Here is a 22,588-nt window from a genome sequence, read left to right as displayed (position 1 = left end):
TTTTACTAAACCGCGATAGCAGTAATTAGCACGGGGAGCCAAGCTGAATGCTCCGCGCTGCTCCCGACACTCATAGAAGGGTCCTTTTATTAAGACGCGCTAACCAATTTAGCACGCGCTAAAGATTAGCGCGCGCTAAATGCTGAGGCGTCCATTATATTCTATGGGCGTCTTAGCATTTAGCGCGCGCTAATCTTTAGTGCACGCTAAATCCGGACCCCAGAGTTCTTATGAGTGTCGGGAGCAGCGCAGTGCTTTCAGCGCAGCTCCCTGCGCTAATAACCGCTATCGCAGTTTAGTAAAAGGGGGGTGGGGGAGGCAAATGAATTGCTTGGAAGATTTAATGGTAAAAATTTTAAATTGTCTCTCCTTTGGCAAGAGTACAGTACAATGTTTTGCTGAAAAATAGTAGTTTAAGGAAAAGGAAGGGGCATCATTGACCGAAACAACAAAAAGAACATAAGCCTTGCTGCACAGTTGTTTCAGATGCTGTTCTGTAAATGGCTTGCATAGTTATACACTTTTCTTTATTGAGACCACGGGATCCCCTCTCCTGACACAGAGGAAGAAAGCACTAGATCAGGGGATCCCCTCTCTTGCACAGACGAAATGAGCTGGCTTGGGGGATCCCGGCACAGAGGAAGAGAGCATTGGATCCCCTCTCCTGGCACAGAGGAAATGAGCTGGCCCAGAGAATTTCCTCTCCTGGCACAGAGGAAGTGAGCTGGATCGGGGAATCCCATCACATGGCACTGAGGAGGTGAGCAGGATTGAGGGATCCCCTCTCCTAACAAAGAGAAAGTGAGCACTGAATCAAGGGATCCCCTCTTCTGGCACAAAGGAAAATAGTGCTGAATCGGGAGATCTCCTTTCCTAGCACAGAGGAAGTTAGCACTGGTTAAGGGGGGGGGGGGGTCTCCCTTCCAGGATCCAAAGTGAGTGTGGAATTGAGGGGTTCCCTTTTCTATGATTGGGAGAGGCGAAACACAAAGAGTACGTGGGGGGAGACGGTGGATCCGCTCTTCGGGCTCCATAGCTCGGGGGAGGAGAGGAAAGTGCAAAGAGACATCTTACATGAACCACAGGCAATTCCCTCACGAATGTCATTAGGCAGCACTATAAATAGAATTGCAGGCAAGAGAAGACTCCGTTTAAAAAAATGTTTTGGAATAAAAGCTCCGACCACTGGAAAAACCTAAGATGTTTGCATTGGGTGAACCCTCAATCTAGATGAAATCTGCGAATCCCAGTGAAACCCTCCAGTAAGCATTTGTGAGTTCCTTTTCTTCAGATGGGAAATTGTCCTACCGGGTTCATCCATGAGAGCACGGAAGGGGGGGGGGGGAGCAGTCCAACTTTCCTATACAAAGGAGGGCCCGCCGACTCCAGCCAATTTGAATGTGATCCAAGGTGGCTGTCAGAGTCCACTTCCCCCGCGCTTGATGTATTCTTCCTGCGTTTCAGCCTTTCCAGAAGGGGGCTCAGAAGAAGAGCGGGGTCTCCTGCTGCTATGACCCCCAGCGCCTGTGTGTCTGAGCCCGGGCAACAGGCGGAGACACGCCGGCGGTTCCCCCCCCCCGGCCTAGGCCTTTCAGCCCCTATTTACTAACCACTGTCACCAAACACCTCATTAATATGGCAAATGACAGCAATTAGGACATTAACCATTAATCAGAGCCAGAGAATAGGATCAGGCACTATTTACATTGGGTAATCGGCGAGATCCCAGTCAAGAGCGAGTGGCGTGCGCAACTTCAGGTTGTAAAATGCTGAGCCCTCCCCCCCCCCCCCTACTGTAAAAGGGGTATAGAGGGGCTGTAAGAGGATTTATGAGCAGGAACTGGGTATGGGCCTTAGCATAACCTATGGTTATTTACACTCATTGCCCTAACTTCGGGGCTGATAATGCAGCCGTTTGTCTTGTGCATAAATTTTTGCTTCTCTGCATACCGACGCACTGCATTTTATTGCTCCAGAGCTAACTCTGACTCCAAGATGAAAATTGCAAACCTCACATGTGACAAAGATCATATATATATATATATATATATATATATATATATATATATATATGGAAGGGATGTATTTCCTTAAGTCACCGACCACTAAAAGCACGATTAGGTCAATTTTTTGTCGAATATTTAACCCCTTCTATTGTGTTTACCGAGTAACAACTTCTCTGGTTTCATTGCTTTTAGCTTTTCTGTCCAAAAGATACAGTTCAGAGACAGACTTATAAATCAGTATGGACTGGTTTGAAGTGCCTTGGTCTGTCTGACTCACCCCCCTTCACGTGTACTGTTAAACTTGAAATGGTTTTCCTCCCATGATTTTTGATTTATATGGCACTGAATTACAATCCTCAAACGTCAAGGTCATTGTTGACTGTCTCGGATGGTTCTGTGAACACGTAAGACCAGGTGGTAATCTGTGTAAACTATTTTGAGAAAAAAAATTGCGTCGGGCTTCCAGCATCAGAAATGTTTAGCCCTGTAGCATAAAGCAGTGGTTTAGATTTACTGCACTGCTACAACCCTCTACCTCCCCTCCCCCCAAGGATTAAACACTTTCAAAGGCAGCAACAATCAAAAATTCAACTCAGGATGTAGAAATTAGGTTAGATGTATCCTCGATCGAGCAAGAGGCTGGATGTAATACTTTTGCTCAATCCCTGCATTTTTTTTCCCCTAGGGAACTTGGCTACAAAATCAATCCAGACCTGAAATGACTGTTTCAAACAGACGGATGTAATCCTACGTCTTGGGACGGTGCTTCCAGTCTTAAAGTGGCTGCAACTAGTGCCCAAAACGCTCTAAAAGATGTCCATACCAGGTAAAATGCTGGATTTTATCCACTTATCTTTTCAAACTGCTTAGCACCTATGGTAAATCAACGGTTTTAAAATAATTTTTCCACTTTATTTCGCATAGGTCCGGCAACTCCTTTTGGTTTGCCAGTCCTATTTTGCTTCCACAATCGAGTTTGGCAATTTTGCACTCAAAATTGTGTCCCCGGATTTTCAAGTGCAATCCAATGGTTTATAGAGGACGGTTTGCAACGTTAAATTAAATTTTAGGAGCCATGTTTTGGCCAGGTACTGGATTGGCCACTGTGAGAACAGGCTACTGGGCTTGATGGACCACTGGTCTGACCCAGTAATGCTACTCTTATGTGTCTTTCAAATGCCTGAGAGGGGAGTGTTGGATTTGCTGTTCTGACATTCATTTAAGGCAGTGGTTCCCAACCCTGTCCATGGATCAGATTTGCATGCCTGTCACTTCCATTATATGCAAATCTCTCTCATGCATATTTATTAGGGCTAGCTTGAAAACCCGATTGGCTTGGTGGTCCTCCAGGACAGGGTTGGGAACCACTGATTTAAGGCAAGCCAGAAGACTGTAAATCCATCACTTATGAGGGACTTAGCTGAAGTCTGAGCATACTCAATCTTGTTAGTTTTGCATTTCGGGTTATTTTAAGATCCTTGTCCGTGTAAACATACGTGACATTTGTTTGGAAAAGTGTGTCTGAAGTTGTGACATTACAAGGAGATAAGTATTGCAGGTTTTCTGCAAATGGTCTATTGAAACCCAGCCCAGAGATGATAAAGATTCCTGCAGTCTTTGCCCCCTCCCTTTTTTTCCCCCAGTACCTCATTTCTCTCTGATTTGTAGCTAATTTCCTTTTCCTCTCTTATACCTGCTGCTACCACAGTCGTGTTATTCTGAAGTGTGCTTTCACCTGCACTTCTCCGTTTTATTATATTACAGTTTTTCAGGTTAATTTAGATAAACCATGTTTGGGCTATATTATGCTTTCTGTGTGCATTTTTTTAATGTCCTTTTCTTCTTTTCTGCTTTGGTGGGTCACAGTACTGCTCCCGAACACGATTTGATTCTGACCTTTGATTTACTTTCAGCAAATAAATAAAATGAAACCCCTGCTGTGTTCGTTGTTGTGGCGGAATCCTATAATAAACCATGGGTACATTTCCACCAAGGTCAGAGCTATAAGCTGAAAATGCACTTTCATGGAGAAAGCCATGTTTTAAAATAAATTCTTAAAAAAATGCAAATGGAGTATGATTATTTTAAATTATTATAAAATTAAATAGCTGTTGGAAACCCTCATTCATGTTGTTTTTAGCTTAATGTCACTTTGTCTGAAACACAGTGATACCTTGGAATCCGAACTTAATCCGTTCTAGAACCCTGTTCAAATTCAAAAGTTCCAAGATAATTTTTCCCATTGAAAATAATCGAAACTGGTTAATTTGAATTTGTTTCCCTTATATTTATCAACTTAAGGTATAGGGAGGGGGGAAGTTTATTATTATATGTTTTATATGATAATGGAATATATGGGAGGGAGGGATGGGAAAGGGGAAGGGATAAGAATTTATGAAATATATCAATGATTGTTTGTAAGTGATGTATTTATTGTTAATATGAATGAATATATTTAACACTTAATGTATTTTTGAAAATGAATAAAGAATTAATTAAAAAAAAAAAGAAAATAATCGAAACTGGATTAATCCGTTCCTAGATCCCACAAACTCAAATTTTAAAAGTAAATACACTGGATTTTAAGATAAAATATTAACAAATATTCCAAAGCAGCATTCAGAATCTGGGGCACAAACACACACATACAGTGTGCAGGGTGTTCAGATTCCAAAGCAGAGTTCGGATTCTGGGGCAAAATTTGTTTGAATTTTTAGTTCGGATTCCAAGTTGTTCGAGTACTGGGGCGCTCGGATTCCAAGGTATCACTACCTAATGTATCATAGAGAAGTATAATGGTATTTTTCTCCCATAGGGCACAAATATCATTAGACCAATAGATATCAAACATAAAGGTTTGTCCAATTAGGTGTTAAATGGTTTGCCAGCTGTGAATATTTTTAATCTGCTTCATCAGAAACCTGAATTACTACTGAATTTTGGATTGATATCCACAGTTGTGTGGGTCTGTATGTTTATAGTCATCCTATTAAAAATTGTTTGCCTTGCTGTACGGTTCCCCTGAAAAGTTCTCAGCCCAGCCAACAAAGTTAGGGCAGTCTCCATCAAGGGCTTCGAAGAAAGTGGAAAATCACTGGACGGTGTGTATAGCCCTCGAAGGAGGCTGCCCCAACTTCGTTGATGGGCGGAGAACTTTTCAGCATAGTTAGGGCCTTAACGCGTGGAATAGCTGCGCGCTAAAATGCCACGCGCGCTAGCCGCTACCGCCTCCCCTTGAGCAGACGGTAGTTTTTCGGCTAGTGTGCGCTAATCCGGTGCGTTGCACTAAAAACGCTAGTGCACATTTGTAAAAGGAGCCCTTAGTTTGGAAAACATACTTAAGATTGAAAAAAGTGCTCCATTTTCTAGGTAAAAACATTAAAGCCGAAAAGTTTTTCAAATATAACATTCAGGAAACAAACAGACAAAAAAATAAATCTAGAAATCCTCCCAACTAGCTAAACGGGGGATGGGGCTATCATGTCCAGTATCTTCAAGGAGAGAATTCCTGTTCTACATACAACTGATAAGCTGTAAAAGTTTTCAAATAAGTTTCTTCATAAATTTATTCAGAAAAGATCAGGAAATCTCAGGTTTTCGCAACCCAGCCAAACCCTTAAAAATATTAAAAGAAAAGCGTAAGGAAATGGAAAGAATAGCACACACTGTGTGTGTATATTTCTATACTGTCTAATTCTGTCTATATGTGTGTGTGTATGTGTGTGTTAGTCCAGCCACAAAACCCGTACCTAAAAAGGTTTTATTTTACCCAAGTTATTTTTCTTGTAGTCACGTTTCAATGCCAAATGTGTTTTGAAAGAGTAAATATTTTAAATAGTAATGCTTTACATTACATTTGCAAGGTAATGGCGGAATAGAAATCCCTAATGTAATGTAATGTAAAGTGAAGCACTATTTATTAGTAATATTTGGAAATGGGATGGGTGGAGGGGGAAGGGGGAATGGGAAGGGAGGAGGGTGTGTTGGGAGGTACTTTATCGTGTTTGAATTGTGATGATAATTGATTGTTGATTTCTTTGAATTTATATATCTACAATGTATTAACTGAGTTGAGATGATATTCTTTGTAAGATTTTTGTTATGTATATTTTATTTTTAAAACTCAATAAATAGTAATGCTTAGTTAAATGAGACAAAACTAATAAATAGACTTTTTGCGAATAATAAAACATTAAGAGGGAATAAATCAAGTCACTAGACGCAGCGTTTTACGGAGAACAGGGCTGGAGCGGGTCCTTTCCCAAGGTTTTCTCAGGTTCTATTCCATGGAAATATAGTGGGATTCTTTGTCTTCCAATTCTGTAAAAAACGGATGCAAACTAAATATTCCTTATTGTAGTCGGACAAAAACAAATAAGTTAGCAATGTCTGTGCTCAATTAATATATTTAACATGCAAATTGTTTTAGTTTCACAGTGTCTCGGCTCAGGATATATACAAGGGGCCGCTGAAAAGTTAGCCCAACCAAGAAGAGAATGACGTGGAGCCATGAAACGTATGAGTTATTCCACACTTTTTTTTTCAATGATATGAAATGAAAGGAAATGTGTCAAAGTGTATAAAAACTTGTACGTTTCATAGCTTCACATCATTCTTTTCTCGGGTGGGCTGAGAGCTTTTCAGCCGTCCCTCGTATAGGCAGATAGATATTTCGTATGGGACTATGCAAAATAAATCCAAGCTCAGTACTGGTTTTCCCCACTGACTCTTTTTGGAAAAATCATTAGAAAAAGTGTTCAAAAGCATGAATTAAAATTATTATCAATTTATCGTTAGGTAGGAAACACTTTTTCACAGGTTTACATACATGAGCACTCCGACCATATACCATAGGCAATAAGAGTAAGAATTTTATATTGGAATTGTGGATATAATATTCATATGTGGAATTCAGGGGTTTTAAAAAAAAAATTCATTCAATTGATTTATTAAAGTATTTCAAATACAATAGAGGATATGTTCCTACAAGATAAACAACTTTTTTCTTTCTTTTTGCAACTGCCATGTCTAAAAAGAAGGTGGCATACAGACTATCATGTGAGATACTCCTAAATTCATTTTTGATGTCAGAAACTTAGCGCATGCCCACCATATACGAGGGGCCCACTGAAAAGCCCAACCAAGAAGAGAAGGTGGAGCCATGACACTTGCAAGTTATTCCACACTTTGCTTGACACTTTTCATTTTATTTCATATCATTGAAACGAAAAGTGTCAAGAAAAGTGTGGAATAACTTGTAAGTTTCATGGGTTCACGTCATTGTCTTAGCTGGGCTGAGAACTTTTTAGCAGCTCCTCCTACAATGGAATAGGTTTCTGCTTAAATGGAATAGGTTACTGCTAGCATTTGCATGTATTCAGCTTTTAAAAATGTAGCAAATATTTGAATTATAAAATAGTAATTAAAGCCCCTTTTAAAATTGTTCAGGCTATTTGCAGGTATCATACATATATAATTTTAGATCAAATGCTTTTATCGACTGTCTTACTGAACTGAATGTCCTTCAGATTTCATTTATCCCCTGAATATAAAAGGTTTATGGATTTTCAATAGTGAATAGAACAAATGCCCAGTGTTACGAGGATTTGCAAACTGGCCTCAAACCTTATAAAGTTTTGATTGGTGGAGGCCCCACACAATCTGCATAATGTGTGGGAGCAAAACTAGCTTCCAAAGCATTTCCTAGGTATTATAAATTGACTGGAGAATATATGATACAATTTAAAAAAATACTTGTTTACTGTACTCCCAACACTAGTACAATACCGGGCATTTGAGAACACCATCCATAATGTCACAAAAAGAAAACATCTTGACATTAATTATATATCACAATAATACTCCCTGCCCCTCTGTTCAGATATATCAAGGTCTTCTGGAATTCAATCATAACCCTCGACGTCTTTAGGTAAAGGGCGAGTAACAAAGTAAAGTATCAGATTTTTGAGGCGATGCTGGAGAATTGAAAACAAATAGTTTGTCCTTTTGCATCAACATACTTGTAAAACTTCCCCTTATACATACAAAAAGCATACAAAACCCACCTATATTCCACTACTCTGAATTTATGGATTACTGTTACTATTACCCTCCTGGAAGTAGGATTTCAATTTTTTTTTTTTTTTTAATTTAGCTCTCGCTTTTCTCAATGGTTCACTATGTCCCCAAAATAATAGGGCTGACACAGCTCCTGGGAGACAAATGATAGTGCACCGAAGAGCAAGGACATTCTGGCCATTAACCAAACCAATAAATCGATAAGCAGGGGACAAAATACAATGTCTAATTTGTATTTCGGTAGGACCCTAGTGTCCAGCAGAGAAACCTTCCTTCGATTCGCAGGGCCATATCCTGAGAACACTTCAAGCCCGAGATTTGAGCCATAGCCCAGGAAAAATCAGTGAAGCAGCCAACTTCTAATATTGAAGGCCACAAACAGAGAGATCAGAAAGCTGGTTTTATAGGGCATCTTCTGCTAGTCTGCTTTCCCACGAATATGCCGTTTTTTGTGGGGGGGGGGTGTTTAAATACAGTACTTAAGGAAAAGGGTCAAAGTGCTCATTAAAAACGGGCTCTCTATGAAACCCTTAAATACATATTTGAGTTTCCAGTGGAGCTCCTGGACTTTGGCTGCTGTGGGTTTTGTTGTTTTTTTTTTTTTTGAGCAGGAATGAAGCCTGGCGCCTGCTGATGGTGCAACAGATATTAATCCTCACGTGATAGGGAGAAACCAGTCACCAAGTGGCAGAAGAGTGGAAGCTGAAAAGAGAAGGTGGGGAGAAGAAAGGCAAAAAGCCTGAAGGGAAGAGAGACTCAAAGAGCTGCCCAAACCGGCGCGAGTTAAAACGGCAAAGGAGTCTCGCCCCGGCCGCAGCGAGCCCAGGTGACCCTCAAGCCCCTCTTCCAGTCCGACAGCAATGCAGACCTGCTGCAGAATCTCTCAGCACCAAACTCAAAGAGTGAGGTGGGTAATCGCTTCCCTGTGCTTTCTTTTTTTTTACTTTGGTGACATGGCCAGGTAAAACTGTGCATTCGCTCCCCTGGAACCAGATGCAAAATATTTAATCATTAAAACTAGAATTTTTCTGTGTCCATTAAAAAAAAACTGCTTTATTTAACTGAAAGTTTCTAAAAAGGGGATGTTGTTAGTAATGGATTTTTAATTTTTTTTTTACATTACAGAAAGAGTCCCTTTATTTGCTGAAAAGACAGTATTTTTTTTCTACCAATGGTGGAAGAATTCCTGTTGTAAAATCACTTTAAAAAAAAAAATTAGACTGCAATCTGGAGCTTAAACCTGCAAAGGAGAGTGTAGCTTTCTGCCATGGCAGTGTTCGGGATGCCTCTCCTCTAGTCATCCAGCCTGCAGGCACTGTCCTTGCAAGTCTGTTTTTACCCAATTCGTTTCAAGTTTAATGAAAAACTTAAGAGCCACCGAGGAAATTCCCCCATTCCCTGTTCTCTCCCACTGAAGAAACCTCAACTGTTCTGTTGAGGCTCGGGAGATCCGTGTGCAAACCTCGCCCTCCTCTGCCTTTTTGGTTATCTTATCTGCTTTCATTTTTCGTTTCTAATGAGAGAGATGGAGGGAGGTCGGGTGGGAGCTCTTTGCTAGGTTTTAAATAAGTGCAGATAACTGTATTTTATATCCCTCCCCCCACCCGTAACAAAGGCCCACGTCTGGGCCCTTCCGAGCAGAAGTTCTTCCCTGGCTAACAATATGCTTTCCAGTAATCATAAAAAGCTCTCTACTCTGAAAGAAAAACCAAAAAAGCCGCTGAAAGTTGTGGGGAAAATTACAAATCAGCTCCAGACTAGAAGATTTAATCCTAATCCCGTTTTTTCGTGTTTGTTATTCTGAATGCAAATATTTCACCTCTCATTCATGTAGGTGGGATTTTCTTTTGTGTCTTTTGAAACTTACAACAAAAAAACAACAAACACAATTTTAAAAAAACAAAAGAACAACCAAAAAACGACTGTCATGAAAGTGAGCTCCAGCTGGTCAAGAAAAGCAAAGGCTGATTTTTGAAAGTCCCCCCCCTTACTTCTGATTTCTGCCTTATTTTAAATTCAGTGTTTTTATAATTCACGGTTTTCCGAATCAATTGCGGCATCTGAAACCCAGACAAGACTTGTCTTCTGCTAGAAAACCAGCTAACCAGAAGCTATTCCTTATAAACCACACTGGATCCTTCATTTTTATGAAGCCTTTTGGTGATCGGTTGCTGGGTGCATTGGTATTTTTACCCTAAAAAATGTAATATTTATTGCCTAGCATAGTTACGCGGCTAAATTTGAATTATTTAGAAAAGCTGAGTTAATTAGAACGAAAGAAAAACAGGGGTTCTGTGATACCTGTCCGATTTTTACTACTGGAATAAACCACGATTTAAAGTTTATCCCGAAGAAAAACTTCAGTGGAAATAATGTCATAAGCATCAAGGTATTTTAATACATATTTCTTTAACTTCTGCCAAAGGGGAAAAGCAAATAACGTTTATTTCTGCATTTTTAAAAGTATTTTGTAACATTTATTTCTTTACCTTATCCTTCTCTGATCAGAGCAGAAAATAATAATAATAATAATATTCTCAATGGTACTTTCTTAAAATCCTCTGAAATTCAGTTCTGCCCATTCACCCTTGAACAAGCCAGAGAATTCGGCTCTTCTCTGTCAAATTCAGTGCCAGAAAGTTTTCACCTTCGCATCGAAATTAAAATTCATAACACGAATTTACCCCTTATTCCCGTAAAAAAAATGAAAGGAAGGAATAGTTTGTGGTCCCCAGCTTTCTCTCTTTGAATCATAGGACATTTCCAGGTTCAAAGACCGTCTAATTTTTGTCTAATTAAAAAAAAAAAAACTATAAAATAAAAAGTTTGCTTATATTTTGCTGGCATGGACGATCCAGATGTGTGTACTTGTTTCAAGAAATACTGCGTATTGTTATTTATAAAGTTTAGTGTATTGTTATATTTCTTAAAATGAAAGTTATTAATATAAAAAATATAAAAGGCAGAAGATAAGATAGCTGGAAACATTTTTTCCCCATATATAATTTTAAGTCTTCAAATCATTGGAGACTTTATGTAGACCCGCTGTATGATTTTGATTAACACTGAACTAACTCTGTATTGATCTCAGGAATAATTTTTATTTCACTCTAGAAAACTTAGCATTTGCCAAAAAAAAACAACAACCTCAAAACAACCAACAAATAACACAAAACCCAACCCCCAATAGGTACAATTGCTTTTTTCAAGCAGGTAACTTGTCACTCTCAAGACCATTTTGTTTCCTATCCATGAATATTTGTCCGCAGTCCCCGGCTTAATTTAATTTTGTCTTCCAACTAGTTCATTGCCACTGACGTGATTTCAGATCAAACGAGGTTTGTTCAGTGAATTAACATCACAAAGCCTCTACCTGCAGCGAGAGGTTTGGCTCCAGGCAAAAAAAAAGCAAAAAAGTGCAGAAGGCCCCGGGAGGTCAGAGCAGAGTCTCTCACCTCCAGCGCCCAGTCTCTAACCCGTTTATCTCTTTAGCCTATATACAATGGGGGGGTGCCTTGTTCTAAAACCTTTTCTCCCTTCTGTCTTTTCTGGTAGGTATAAGTAGATCAGCCAAGGGAGGAGACACCCCAGACCTAGCCTTTGCTGGATCTTACTTGTGAAGAGCTCAATGCAGCCCTGGCCTCCAGCCTCCACGCTTGCCTGGACGTCTCCCAAGACCGAGCGCCTAAGCGTCCTTTGGTGAAAGGCGCGCTTACCCGGACTCTGGATTTTTGATCGCCCAGCAGGAACTTATTGCAAAGCCAGAAGACTGGAGGTGGGCTGTGCCTCCGCAGGGATGTATCCGAGCTTAGCCATGGCTGCCAACCACGGGCCTTCCTCCTACGAGGGGTCCGGGGGCTTCATGCACAGCGCTGCTGCCACCTCTCCTGTCTACGTGCCCACCACCAGAGTCACCTCCATGATCCCCAGCCTGCCTTATCTCCACCAGAGCGGCGGGTCCTCCCAGCAGGGCAGCCCGGTCTCCGCTCACAACGTCTGGGCCCAGCCGGGAGCCGAGGCCGCCGCCTACAACCCGCCCCTGTCCCCCAGGTTCTCCTTTTCCCCCAGTCCTCCCATCACGGCGGCATCCTCTCGGGAGGGAGGCTTCGGCAGCCCCTTGGGCATCTCGGCCAACGGCAGGGAGCAGTATAGCCGGGGCCTGGGAGGCTCCTACCCCAGCCCTTACTCGGCCTACATGAGCCCGGACGTGGGCACGGCTTGGACTGCGACCTCCTTCGACGCCTCGATGCTTCACAACCTGCAGAACCGGGGGGCGCCTGGAGCTGTCAGACACCCCAGCCTAGGTAAGCAAGGCCGCCCTCTTCCCCTGTCCAGCTTATCTGGGTCGCTTTGGCTCGGGGCTAATTGTTCGCCCTTGAGCGCATGGGTTGTTTTAAAACCAAGCCTAGCATTATTGCCTTCCACAGATGATTTTGCTCAGGAATCCACCTGCCCCGTGGTTTTAGGTTTTATATAACAATGTCAGGACAAATGAATAAAGTCATCATAAGTCAGCGATGCTAAGTGATCTTTTAAGGGCACAGTACCAGTGGATTTTTATTATATTAAGTAATTTGTATGTCCCTCAGAGACAATGCACAGATTATTTTATTCCCTTATTACGTATAGATAAAGTTGGAGTTCTCAGGGCCGCTAAGAGAAAGGTTTAAACTGCGGTGTAAGCCAGTCTTAAAATACGGAACTTGCATGGCTCATGGATGCTTTTTTTTTCTTTGTGACTTGGTCTTTTGTTTTGCGGTTTAAAATCCGGGAGGCGCATCCCTGTTTTCAAAGACTGGATGCTGTCCGTCTCTTGTTCCTAATTTGTCTGTATGAGTGTCAAACCTGCAGGAAAGTTTGAGAGATAACAGGATGATAAAAAAAAGCTCACGATGTTCTTAGATTCCTAAAGGCCTAATATCTGACAAGAGTGAAAAGAAATTAAAGTCAAGGATTACATTTTAATTTAGTACTTCTTTTACAGAACTAGTGTTCATAGAACTAGCATTGCCCTTGGTGGTCAGGAGTTGCTTTATGGGGAAGGAGCAAGGACTTTCTCAAGGAAGCTTAGCCTGGTCTTGTGCCAGAGGAATAATCCACACTGCCATGGTGCATGCCCACCCACTGGTTGATCAAAAGGAATTGGTTTGGCCCTCAAGAAGCAGAGGAAGTGCAGGAATGAGATCTGCCAAGGGGTGCTGAAAAGTTCTCAGGCCAATCAACTTCCTAAATTCTGAGCATTATTTTGACCACTCTATCGGGAAAGAATGTTATCATATTTTGTGCCAATTTGCAGAAACAAAATTCTACATTTTTTTGACATTGTTTCCGATCATTGATTGAACCATATCCAGGTCATTCTCTTCCTGACTGGGCTGAGAACTTTCAGCACTCCCTCATGGGAGATCGAACCTGAAGGTCTTCAAGGAATATTTTATAATACCTTTGTTTTGCACCTTGATATGACTGTACCTTGAATATTGTGTACAATTTTGGTCACTACATCTCAAAAAAAGATATACCAGAATTAGAAAAGGTAAAGAGAAGGGTGACATAAATGGTAAAGGGGATGGGATGATTCCCTATGAGGGTTCTTCAGTTTGGCAACGATATGATAGAAATCTTTAAAATACTGAGTGGTTTGGAAATGGAAGGCATTAATCACTTGTTTACAGTTTCCCAAAAAATACTAGGAGGCAGCAATGAAACCATTAAGTAGTAAATTTAGAACAAATGGGAGAAAATATTTCTTTGTTCAATGTGTAATTAAATTCATTGCCAGAGATGGGGGTAAAAGCAGTTAGCTTAGCAAGGTTTATTAAAGGTTTAGACATGTTCCTCAAAGAAAAGTCCATAAGACATTATTAAGATGGACTGGGAAAAAATGCACTGCTTTTTTTCTGGGTTAAGCAGCATAAATTCTGTTTTACTCTTATGGCATATTGCAGCTACTTGTGACCTGGATTGACCACTGCTGGAAACAGGATACTGGGCTTGAAAGACCTTTGGTCGGACCCAGTTTGACAAGGTTTATGCTCTTAGGGGGTGCTTGTTTGCTTATTGATTCATTGCATTATTTGCAAGAAGTGTTTGGAGGAGAGTTTTCAATGAAAATCACAAAAATAGCTTCTATATATATCTGATATCGGCGAGACTAAAAGCTTGAAAAAGAATTCAGCCTTTCAAAGTTCAAATATTCTATTAGAAGTCAATGAACAAGTGCCACACAATGCAGTGCTTTGTAATATAATTTAGTATATTAGTGAAGTGTTATTTTTATGTGCTGGTGATGGTTTTTGTATGATGCTCAAATTGGAGTGGCTTTTAAACTGTTGAATTTCATCCCGAAAGGCCTTTTTGTTCTCCACTTTTTGAAAGGCTGAATTCTTTTTCAAACTCGTTGTTAAGTGGTCTTGCTGACATCAGATATACAGAAACCAAATATGGTATTTATATTTTTAAAATAAATAAATACATAATAAATTTTGAGTGATTGAGTTTCTAACCTGCGTGATGACTTGACTTTAGACATTAGGGGAGATTTCAGTCACAGGCAGGCCTTTCACATAGAGTGCATAGGTTCATTTTGCCGGCAATATTTCTCAGTTTCTATGTCCCTGGCTGGATCTATATTCTGATGTGGACTGGGATGGACCCTGTTAACTGGATATGGTGCCTTCTTGACAGTATTTGTTGGCGGGTTCATAGGATCTGGGGAAGTACGTGAAAAAAGAAGGGGAATCACCTCTGACGGTCGAGTACAGGGGTGGGGAACGAAGGCCGCAATCCAGTCGGGTTTTCAGGATTTCCCCAAAGAATATGCATGAGATGTATAGAGGCAGTGCACGCAAATAGATCTCATGCATATTCATTGGGGAAATCCTGAAAACCCGACTAGATTGCTGCCTTCGTCCCCCCACTCCTGGTCCAGTACCTTAGCAAATGAGATCTTTATAGGAAAGCATAGTAGCGGGTACATTAGTCAATGTGGATATGTGGAACGCACTTCCAGAAGCTGTGATAGGCCAGAACAAGTTACATGGCTTCAAAGAAGGTTTGGATAGGTTCCTAGAGAACAAGGGAATTGAGGGGTACAGATAAGGATTAGGGATAGGGATAGGAGTAGAGATAGGTTATAAAAATAGTCAAGGACCACTGCTCAGGCAGTGGGCCTGATGGGCCACCGCAGGAGCGGGCCGCTGGGCGCGATGGACCTCTGGTCTGACTCAGTGGAGGCAGTTCTTATGTTCTTATGTATTTAAAGGTAGTAGAGCTTAGCCGGTTGGGATCTTTGAAACAATATATCCTATGTCAATGGCATGTCATTACCAAATGAGGAAACAGACAAACAGAAGAGCCCCTCGCATTGGGATACAAGCAAAACAACAAGGAAAGACAAGGGAGATGTCTTTGGAACTAAAGCAAGCCTTTATTAGAAAAGGTAGGTCCCAAAAAGGATCCCAGTTTCGGCGTCTAAAAGATGCCTTCTTCAGAGGACACTTTGCTGAAACGATGCAGGTTTAAAAAAAAACCCAAAAACCTGCTTGAGCAGAGAAAATCGCGCTGTGCTTGTTGCCATTAAAACGAAACTCGTTTTGCTTTTACATCGTCAAACACAGCACAATTTTCTCTGCTCAATCAGGGTGGGTTTTTTTTTTGGTGGGGGGGTTAAAACTATATCCTATCTAATAAAGACTTGTTTTGGTTGTAAATATATCCCCCTTGTCTTTCCTCATTACCAAATGAGGACAAGCAGAAAAAAACTAGACACATTCTATACATGGTGCTCCAAGATGAGTGCTGGTAAAGATCGACACTATGCCCTTTATAGAATAACGCTTTGTGCCAATTCTCGCGCCCTAACTTATGCCTACTAAAACCTGGTGTAAATGGTGCGCAGTTTTTTGGAACACTTTCGACACAACCATGCCCCTTCCGTGTGCATGCCCCCTTTTGAATTGCACGCTATGGAATTTGGGTGCCAAGCGTTATAAAATAATGCACAGCCCGATGCGCATGCCAGTCCTAATTGGTGCCAATTAATTTCAGTAATTGGTTGTTAAACAACAAATTATTATTGCTCAGATGTTGCTCACATGTTGATTGGGGTATCCCTATTGCAGGGTGTTCTAGAAGTAGGGAGATCCTGAATGCTCTACAAGGAGAACTGTTCCTGCAGTTGGTAACGGAACCCATGCGAGATGGGGTCATACTGGACTTACCGATCACTTAGCGACCCCTATGTGACCTGATTTCCCTCCGACTCGATTCACTAGCTTCTGTCCCGATCATCCTCTGATCCGCACTTGCAAATGAGGGGGAACAGCATTCAAATGTAGGCAGGCAGCGATTCACTAAAAAAAAAAAAAAAAAGCTAAACCAACTGAGCTGACCGATCAGCCAACAAGCGACTGCTGGGGACCAGTCGTTCACGTGGTTTCCGACTTCATCTCCTGCTCTCTGCCCCGAATCTTCTGCTCTCTGCCCCGTAGCCTCGATTCTCCTGCTGCCCTGCTCTGCCCCGAATCTCCTGCTCTCTGCCCCAACTCAAGCCCCGATTCTCCTATGCCCTGCTCTGTCCCGAATCTCCTGCTCTCTGCCCCAAAGCCACAATTCTCCTGCCACCCTGCTCTGCCCCGAATCTCCTGCCCAATTCACCTGCCCTTCCCCGCTGTGCAAGCCCATGGTTTTAACCCACAGGTTTAAAGCGGGTTAAAATCACGGGCTTGCAAAAAAGTAAAAAAACAGTAAAAAAAGTAAAATTTAACTCTTCCAGGCACAGAGGGCCAGAGCATGCACACATCTACAGATGGTCTGCGCATGATTTGGGATCACTATAGAGCGATCTGGGCAGGCGGATGGGGGTGTGATTCCGATCGCCCTCATTTGCTTGAGGGCGATTCATGAATCAGCCCCCCCCCCCCCAGACACAGATTTGATCGGATCCCTCACGGATTGGATCCGATCCATGCCCTTAGTGCTTACAAACGGGGAAAGTGTTTCTGATATTACAGTGGGTGATCATCTGGCATACAGTGATCACTACATGGTACATTTTAATATTAAGATGGGAATAGAGAGGGCTCATTCAAAAGCAAAGATTATAGATTTTAAAAAACTAACTTTGTTCGGATGGGGGATTACGTCAACGAATTGTTGTCTGGATGGGACAACCACCTCCCAGGTTTCAACTCGGTTCCTTGAGCCGGATGCTTGTTCCTCGACCACTGGAACAATGTCCTGCAGGCACCCCAGAACACAGTGGCTTAGTATGAGTGCATGCTCCTATGTCCTGGGCTTCTAGAACATATTCTCCCACTCAACATGTCATCTTTGAGGTTTCAAACTTTGATCGTTGATGGGCTTCCAAAGGTCAGAGTGAGCATGTGGCAAAGAATCTGATGTGGACTCTGCAGGCAAAAGGGGGCCATTGGCCTGGAATCTGTGAGTGCCAGAAGTGCTGCAGTGCAAAAGGGGATGGAGAACCAGTCCCAGAAAACAGGAATGTGCCTGGAGCCATGGAGATCAGAGCAAGGAAATGATCCAAGCCCGTGGTCAATGGGAAGTCACAAATTGAAGATGAGTTAAATTAACAAACAAAAGAAAGTCTCACCTGTAGAGGAGAGTGAGAAGTGGGAATCCGCAAAGCAAAGAGTGAACCAAACTTGCATGGAATGGCAATCACTTATGTTGCTAGGGAAAAGTACTTTGGATATTACTGAGGAGCAGAGAGAAATAGAAGACTGGGAAAAGAAAAAAGGAGAAGTAGGTCAGGTTAAAATGATTTAAGGAGTAGAGCAGGCCAAGAGCAATTAAAATTTCTTTCCCCAAATATGAAGCTTTAAATTATGCCTATGCAGGAGAAGAAAAATTAAAAAGTACAGAGGGAGGATGGAGGGTGGTGGTGGTGAAATTAGGGAAAAATAAAATGAAATTGGGGGAATAGAGTGTGGTGTAGATGGGCTGAGGGAAAAGAGGGACTGGTTGGAGAAAAGTGCTCCAAATGGCTTGAATGGAGAGAGAGAGGGTGGGGGAGGGAAGAAGAGAGAATATGATGCAGATACACTGGGAGGGGAAGGAGAGAGAATATGATGCAGATACACTGGGAGGGGAAGGAGAGAGTGGCAGGACATTCCCTGCCCCTGCTCTTGACATTTAGATACAGGCTGGTCATCACTATCATTTGCCACCAGATATACCGTATTTTGGTTTTCCCTTTTTTTACTTTGCTGGGTGAGAGGAAATGTGTTGTGAGTTATGAGTTGAGCACCCTATCATTTTCAAAAATTGGATCCTATGATACCAGTTCTGTCACATGTTTTATAATTCATATTTTAATTAAGGATATCTGCATTTTGATGCTTGCTTCCATGTTTTTATGTTGTGATTTTGTTACACCAAAATATAGAAGTCCATGAGGTCAATATTGAAAAGGATGTACTGTATATATTTAGTGGCTGCCATGGATTTTTAGAGTCACTATCTCCTGCTGAAGTCCACCTATCTGCTGTGGAGGGGTTAGGGTGGAACAGCCACTCTATATTCAGCTGTTATCCAAATAGCTGTGACTGAATATAGGGCTAGATTCACTAACCCCCGATTCCGTGTCCGATCTGTGCCCGATTGCCCCTCCCCCCCCCCACACACTGCAGGGATCGCTAGAGAGCGATCCTAACGCATGTAGATGGTCTGTGCATGCGTCTAAGAACCACAATTTTTTTTATTTTATTATTTTTTTACTTTTACTTTTAGACAGCCCAGCAAGCCTGTGGTTTTAACCCACTTTAAACCCATAGGTTAAAACCACGGGCTCGCAGTGCGGGGAAGAGCAGGAGATCAGGGCTGAGACGGGGCAGAGAGCAGATTGGGGCAGAGAAGCAGGAAGGCAAAAAGGCAGTCGCAAAGGACCTCAGCAGTCGCTTACTTTGGATCGGCCAGCGGTACATTGGATCGGATGCGGTAGAAGAAAGGCCCTGTCGGGGCTGGCTATAAACAGTCTGTTTACAACGCTGCCACTGCTGCTTTGTGTAAGGAATGGGGAGTTGGCAGGTCAGTATTGCTGCCGCTGCTACTGATATTTGGGTGGGGGAGGAAAGAAATGCCTGATTGGGAGTTGGGACCTGGGTTGGTGAGGAGAAGAGAGACATGGGATAGCCACTGGAAAGTGAAAGCCACAGCTGGATTGAGGAAAAGGCAAGGGATCCCTTAGCTGGCACAGCTGGAAGGTGGCTTCAGTGAGGATCTGGGCAGGGAGTGAGAAAGAAAGAAAGAAAAAAAAAAAAAGATAGACGGGGCAGGGAGAGAGAGAAAAAGAAAGAAAAAAGATAGACGGGGCAGGAAGAGAGACAGAAAAAAAGAAAGACAGACAGACATCTATTCTAGCACCTGTTAATGTAACGGGCTTAAACACTAGTTACCTATAAAATCTTACTTAAAACCATACTTGAACATTCTCCAGCTTTCATCGATAAAATCCGTAAGCCATACATACCATCGAGAACACTTAGATCTAACTCCCAAAATTTACTAATCCCCTCCATCCACTAGATTTTTTAAGATACTACTTATAAATTGATTTTTTTCTAGTCATGGCTCCTTTATTTTGAAATGCAATGCCCCATGACCTCTGACAAGATTCAAATCTCAACTAAAAACATTTCTATTCAAGGATGCCTTCAATATGTGAGACCTAACTCTTCATATGAGGAAGACCAACCATTTTCCTACTGACTGTGTTTTCCCCTTACCCCTTCCTGTTTTTATTTTATTTTGTTTTTCTTGCTAAATGTAATGTTGTATTCCCCTTCCCTCTTACTAATGGGGTCATGTTAGTTATGTATTGTCTAAAATCCCCTCTTTTAATTTTTATAAAAAAAAAAAAAAAGGTTTTAATTTAATTTTTTTTTCTTTTTTATATGACTTCTCTTATAGTAAACTATTTAGATATCTTTGATGGATGGTATATCACAGTGGTCTCAAACTTGCAGCCTGGGGACCACACGCGGGCCTGCCAGATACTATTTTGAGGCTTTCGGTATGTTTATCATAATCACAAAAGTAAATAAAACAGTTTCTTGATCATATGTCTCTTTAGCTATAAATTACAATATTATTATTAAGACTTAGCCAAAAGGAAAGATTTATAAACTATAAAGAGTTTTACCTCATGCAAAATTGTCATTTATTTAATAAGACATTAACTAGTTTTTCTGAGGCCCTCCAAGTACCTACAAATCCAAAATGTGGCCCTGCAAAAGGTTTGAGTTTGAGACCACTGGTATATCATGAAATTAATAAACTTGAAACTTGTTAAAATGGCTGTCCCAGTTGTCAGCTTGTGCTTACAGTTCCTGGGTCTGGAAGGTAATTTCCTGGCAGAGGACTGCCCTCATTGGTTTGCATTCATGTAACCAAACTTTAATTTTTGGTTTCGGTTTTGGCCAAAACCAGCCAATAAGATTCAGCTGCAGTTTCGGTTCTGGCCTCTATGTTTTTTATATAGTAACAGAGAGTCCCACACTCAACTTTGGGCATACGCTGAAATGTGGTGCAAATCCTGGTACATTAACTGGGCGTAGATCCCTGGAATTCTGTAACACTACCCGCATGTTTTGAGAATGTCCCTGACCCACCTATGCCCCTCCCATTGCCATGCCTCCTTTTAAGGCGCTTGGAGAAGAGACGGGGGAGATATGACAGATGTCTACGAATATAAAATATTGAGTGGAGTGGAGTAGAAATGGTAGACATCAATCACTTGTTTACTCTTTCAAAAAAATGCAAGGACTAGGGGACCCACAATGAAGCTACTAAATGGTAAATGTAGAAGAAATCAGAGAAAATATTTCTTCACTAGATATGTAATTAAACTGTGGAATCCATTGCCAGAGAATGTGGTAAAAGCAGTTAACTTAAAAGGGGTTAAAAAAGGTTTGGATAATTTCCTAAGAGAGTTCATGAGTCATTGTTAAGATGGACTTGGGAAAATCCACTGCTTATTTCTAGGACAAACAGCATAAAATCTGTTTTACTTTTTTAGTATATTGCCAGGTACTTGTGATTTAGTTTGGTCACTGTTGGAAACAGGATACTGGGCTTGATGGACCTTTGTTATGTCCCATTAATGGCAACTCTTATGTTCCTATGTGCTTACTATGGGATTTGGGCACCCAGGCTTATAGAATTGTGCGCAGCTGAATGCAAGAGCACAACCTGTATTTGCTGCCAATTATCATCAATAATTGATTGCTATTATCCAATTATTGATGCTAATTGGCCATTTAATCAATTAGAGTTGTGCTCGCTTCTCTGGATTGAGCCCAAAGTTGGGCAGAGATACGGTGACCATGTGGCTCCAGAAAAAGGAGGATGGATTGAGGTATCTAGGATTTTACTTCCATTCCTTTCAATGGAAATAAAACCCAGATGTCGCAATCCATCCTCTTTTTTTCCGGAGCCATATGGTAACTCTAGGCATAGATATTTGGTCGCCGTTTAGAGAATCCAGGGGTAGAATTTTAGTCATAATACTGGCCTATAGATTGGTGGCAGTGCTCCTGAAAACAATTCACCATGATCAAATTGGTTTTACACCGGTGCAGCAAACTGCAGCTACTATAAAGCAAGTGATTAATCTGATTTGAGCTTCAAAGAAGGAAGGGATCCAGGCCATGCAAGTTGCAATTGCCATGGTAAATGCCTTGAATAGGGTTCACTGGGAATTCATATACAAAATGTTGAGGAAAATGGAAGTAGGTTCAAACTTTATTGAAAGGGTACCCAAGTTATATTCAGACCCAGAGGCATGTATTAAAATAAACAGGGAATATTCAGAAGGGGGAGGGGGTGTTAAATTAGGTAGAGGAACAAGACAAGGATGTCCTCTTATTGTTTGCAATAGTAAATCAGAGAGAGAATTTAGACATAGCAGGAATGGGAATAGGAGGGATTATCCAGAAAATAGTGCTATTTACAAATGATGTGATGCTGTTGTTGACAGTGACGGGACTAAATCGCGCGAGACAACGGCGCGCCGACAACTGAGCGCAGACAACTGAGCGCAAGGTTGACGGCACGCCGAAGAAAAGCACTATTTTAAAGAGCTCCGACGGGGGGTGTGGGGAGAACCCCCCCCACTTTACTTAACAGACATTGCACTGGCGTTGTGGGGGGGTTGGGGGGGGTTGTAACCCCCCACATTATACTTAAAACTGAACTTTTTCCCTAAAAAACAGGCAAAAAGTTCGGTTTCAAGTATAATGAGGGGGGTTACAACCCCTCAAACCCCCCACAACGCCAGCGCGATGTCTGTTAAGTAAAATAGGGGGGTTCCCCACCAACACCCCCCGTCGGAACCCTTTAAAATAGTGCTTTTCTTCGGCGCGCCATCAACCTTGCGCTCAGTTGTCTGCGCTCAGTTGTCGGCGCGCCGTTGTCTCGAGCAATTTTGTCTATGAACCGTTGTTGACCAAGCTACACATGTCCCTGCACCAGGACTTGAATGA

At 41.7% G+C, this 22,588-nt stretch overlaps 1 protein-coding gene across 4 annotated transcripts in view; it reads left to right on the top strand.

Moving 5' to 3' along the window:
• The first annotated feature begins 1,516 nt into the window (after positions 1 to 1,516).
• Positions 1,517 to 22,588, top strand: part of GATA4 (GATA binding protein 4) — a 149,864-nt gene continuing 128,792 nt past the window's right edge. The window contains exons 1-2 of one of the 4 annotated variants that reach the window (XM_033935541.1): positions 1,517 to 1,758; positions 2,692 to 2,832. In XM_033935541.1, the coding sequence (XP_033791432.1) occupies positions 2,820 to 2,832 (13 nt within the window). In that variant the 5' untranslated portion in view covers positions 1,517 to 1,758; positions 2,692 to 2,819. Of the gene's footprint in view, positions 1,845 to 2,281; positions 2,421 to 2,691; positions 2,833 to 8,762; positions 8,992 to 11,639; positions 12,389 to 22,588 lie in introns of those variants that run through there. The other 3 variants (XM_033935540.1, XM_033935542.1, XM_033935538.1) reach the window with 3 other exon arrangements.

The sequence above is a fragment of the Geotrypetes seraphini genome, chromosome 3, assembly GCF_902459505.1.
Source record: "Geotrypetes seraphini chromosome 3, aGeoSer1.1, whole genome shotgun sequence".
In the NCBI taxonomy this organism is placed as follows: Eukaryota; Metazoa; Chordata; class Amphibia; order Gymnophiona; family Dermophiidae; genus Geotrypetes; species Geotrypetes seraphini.
This window is presented reverse-complemented; position numbering and strand designations above follow the sequence as displayed.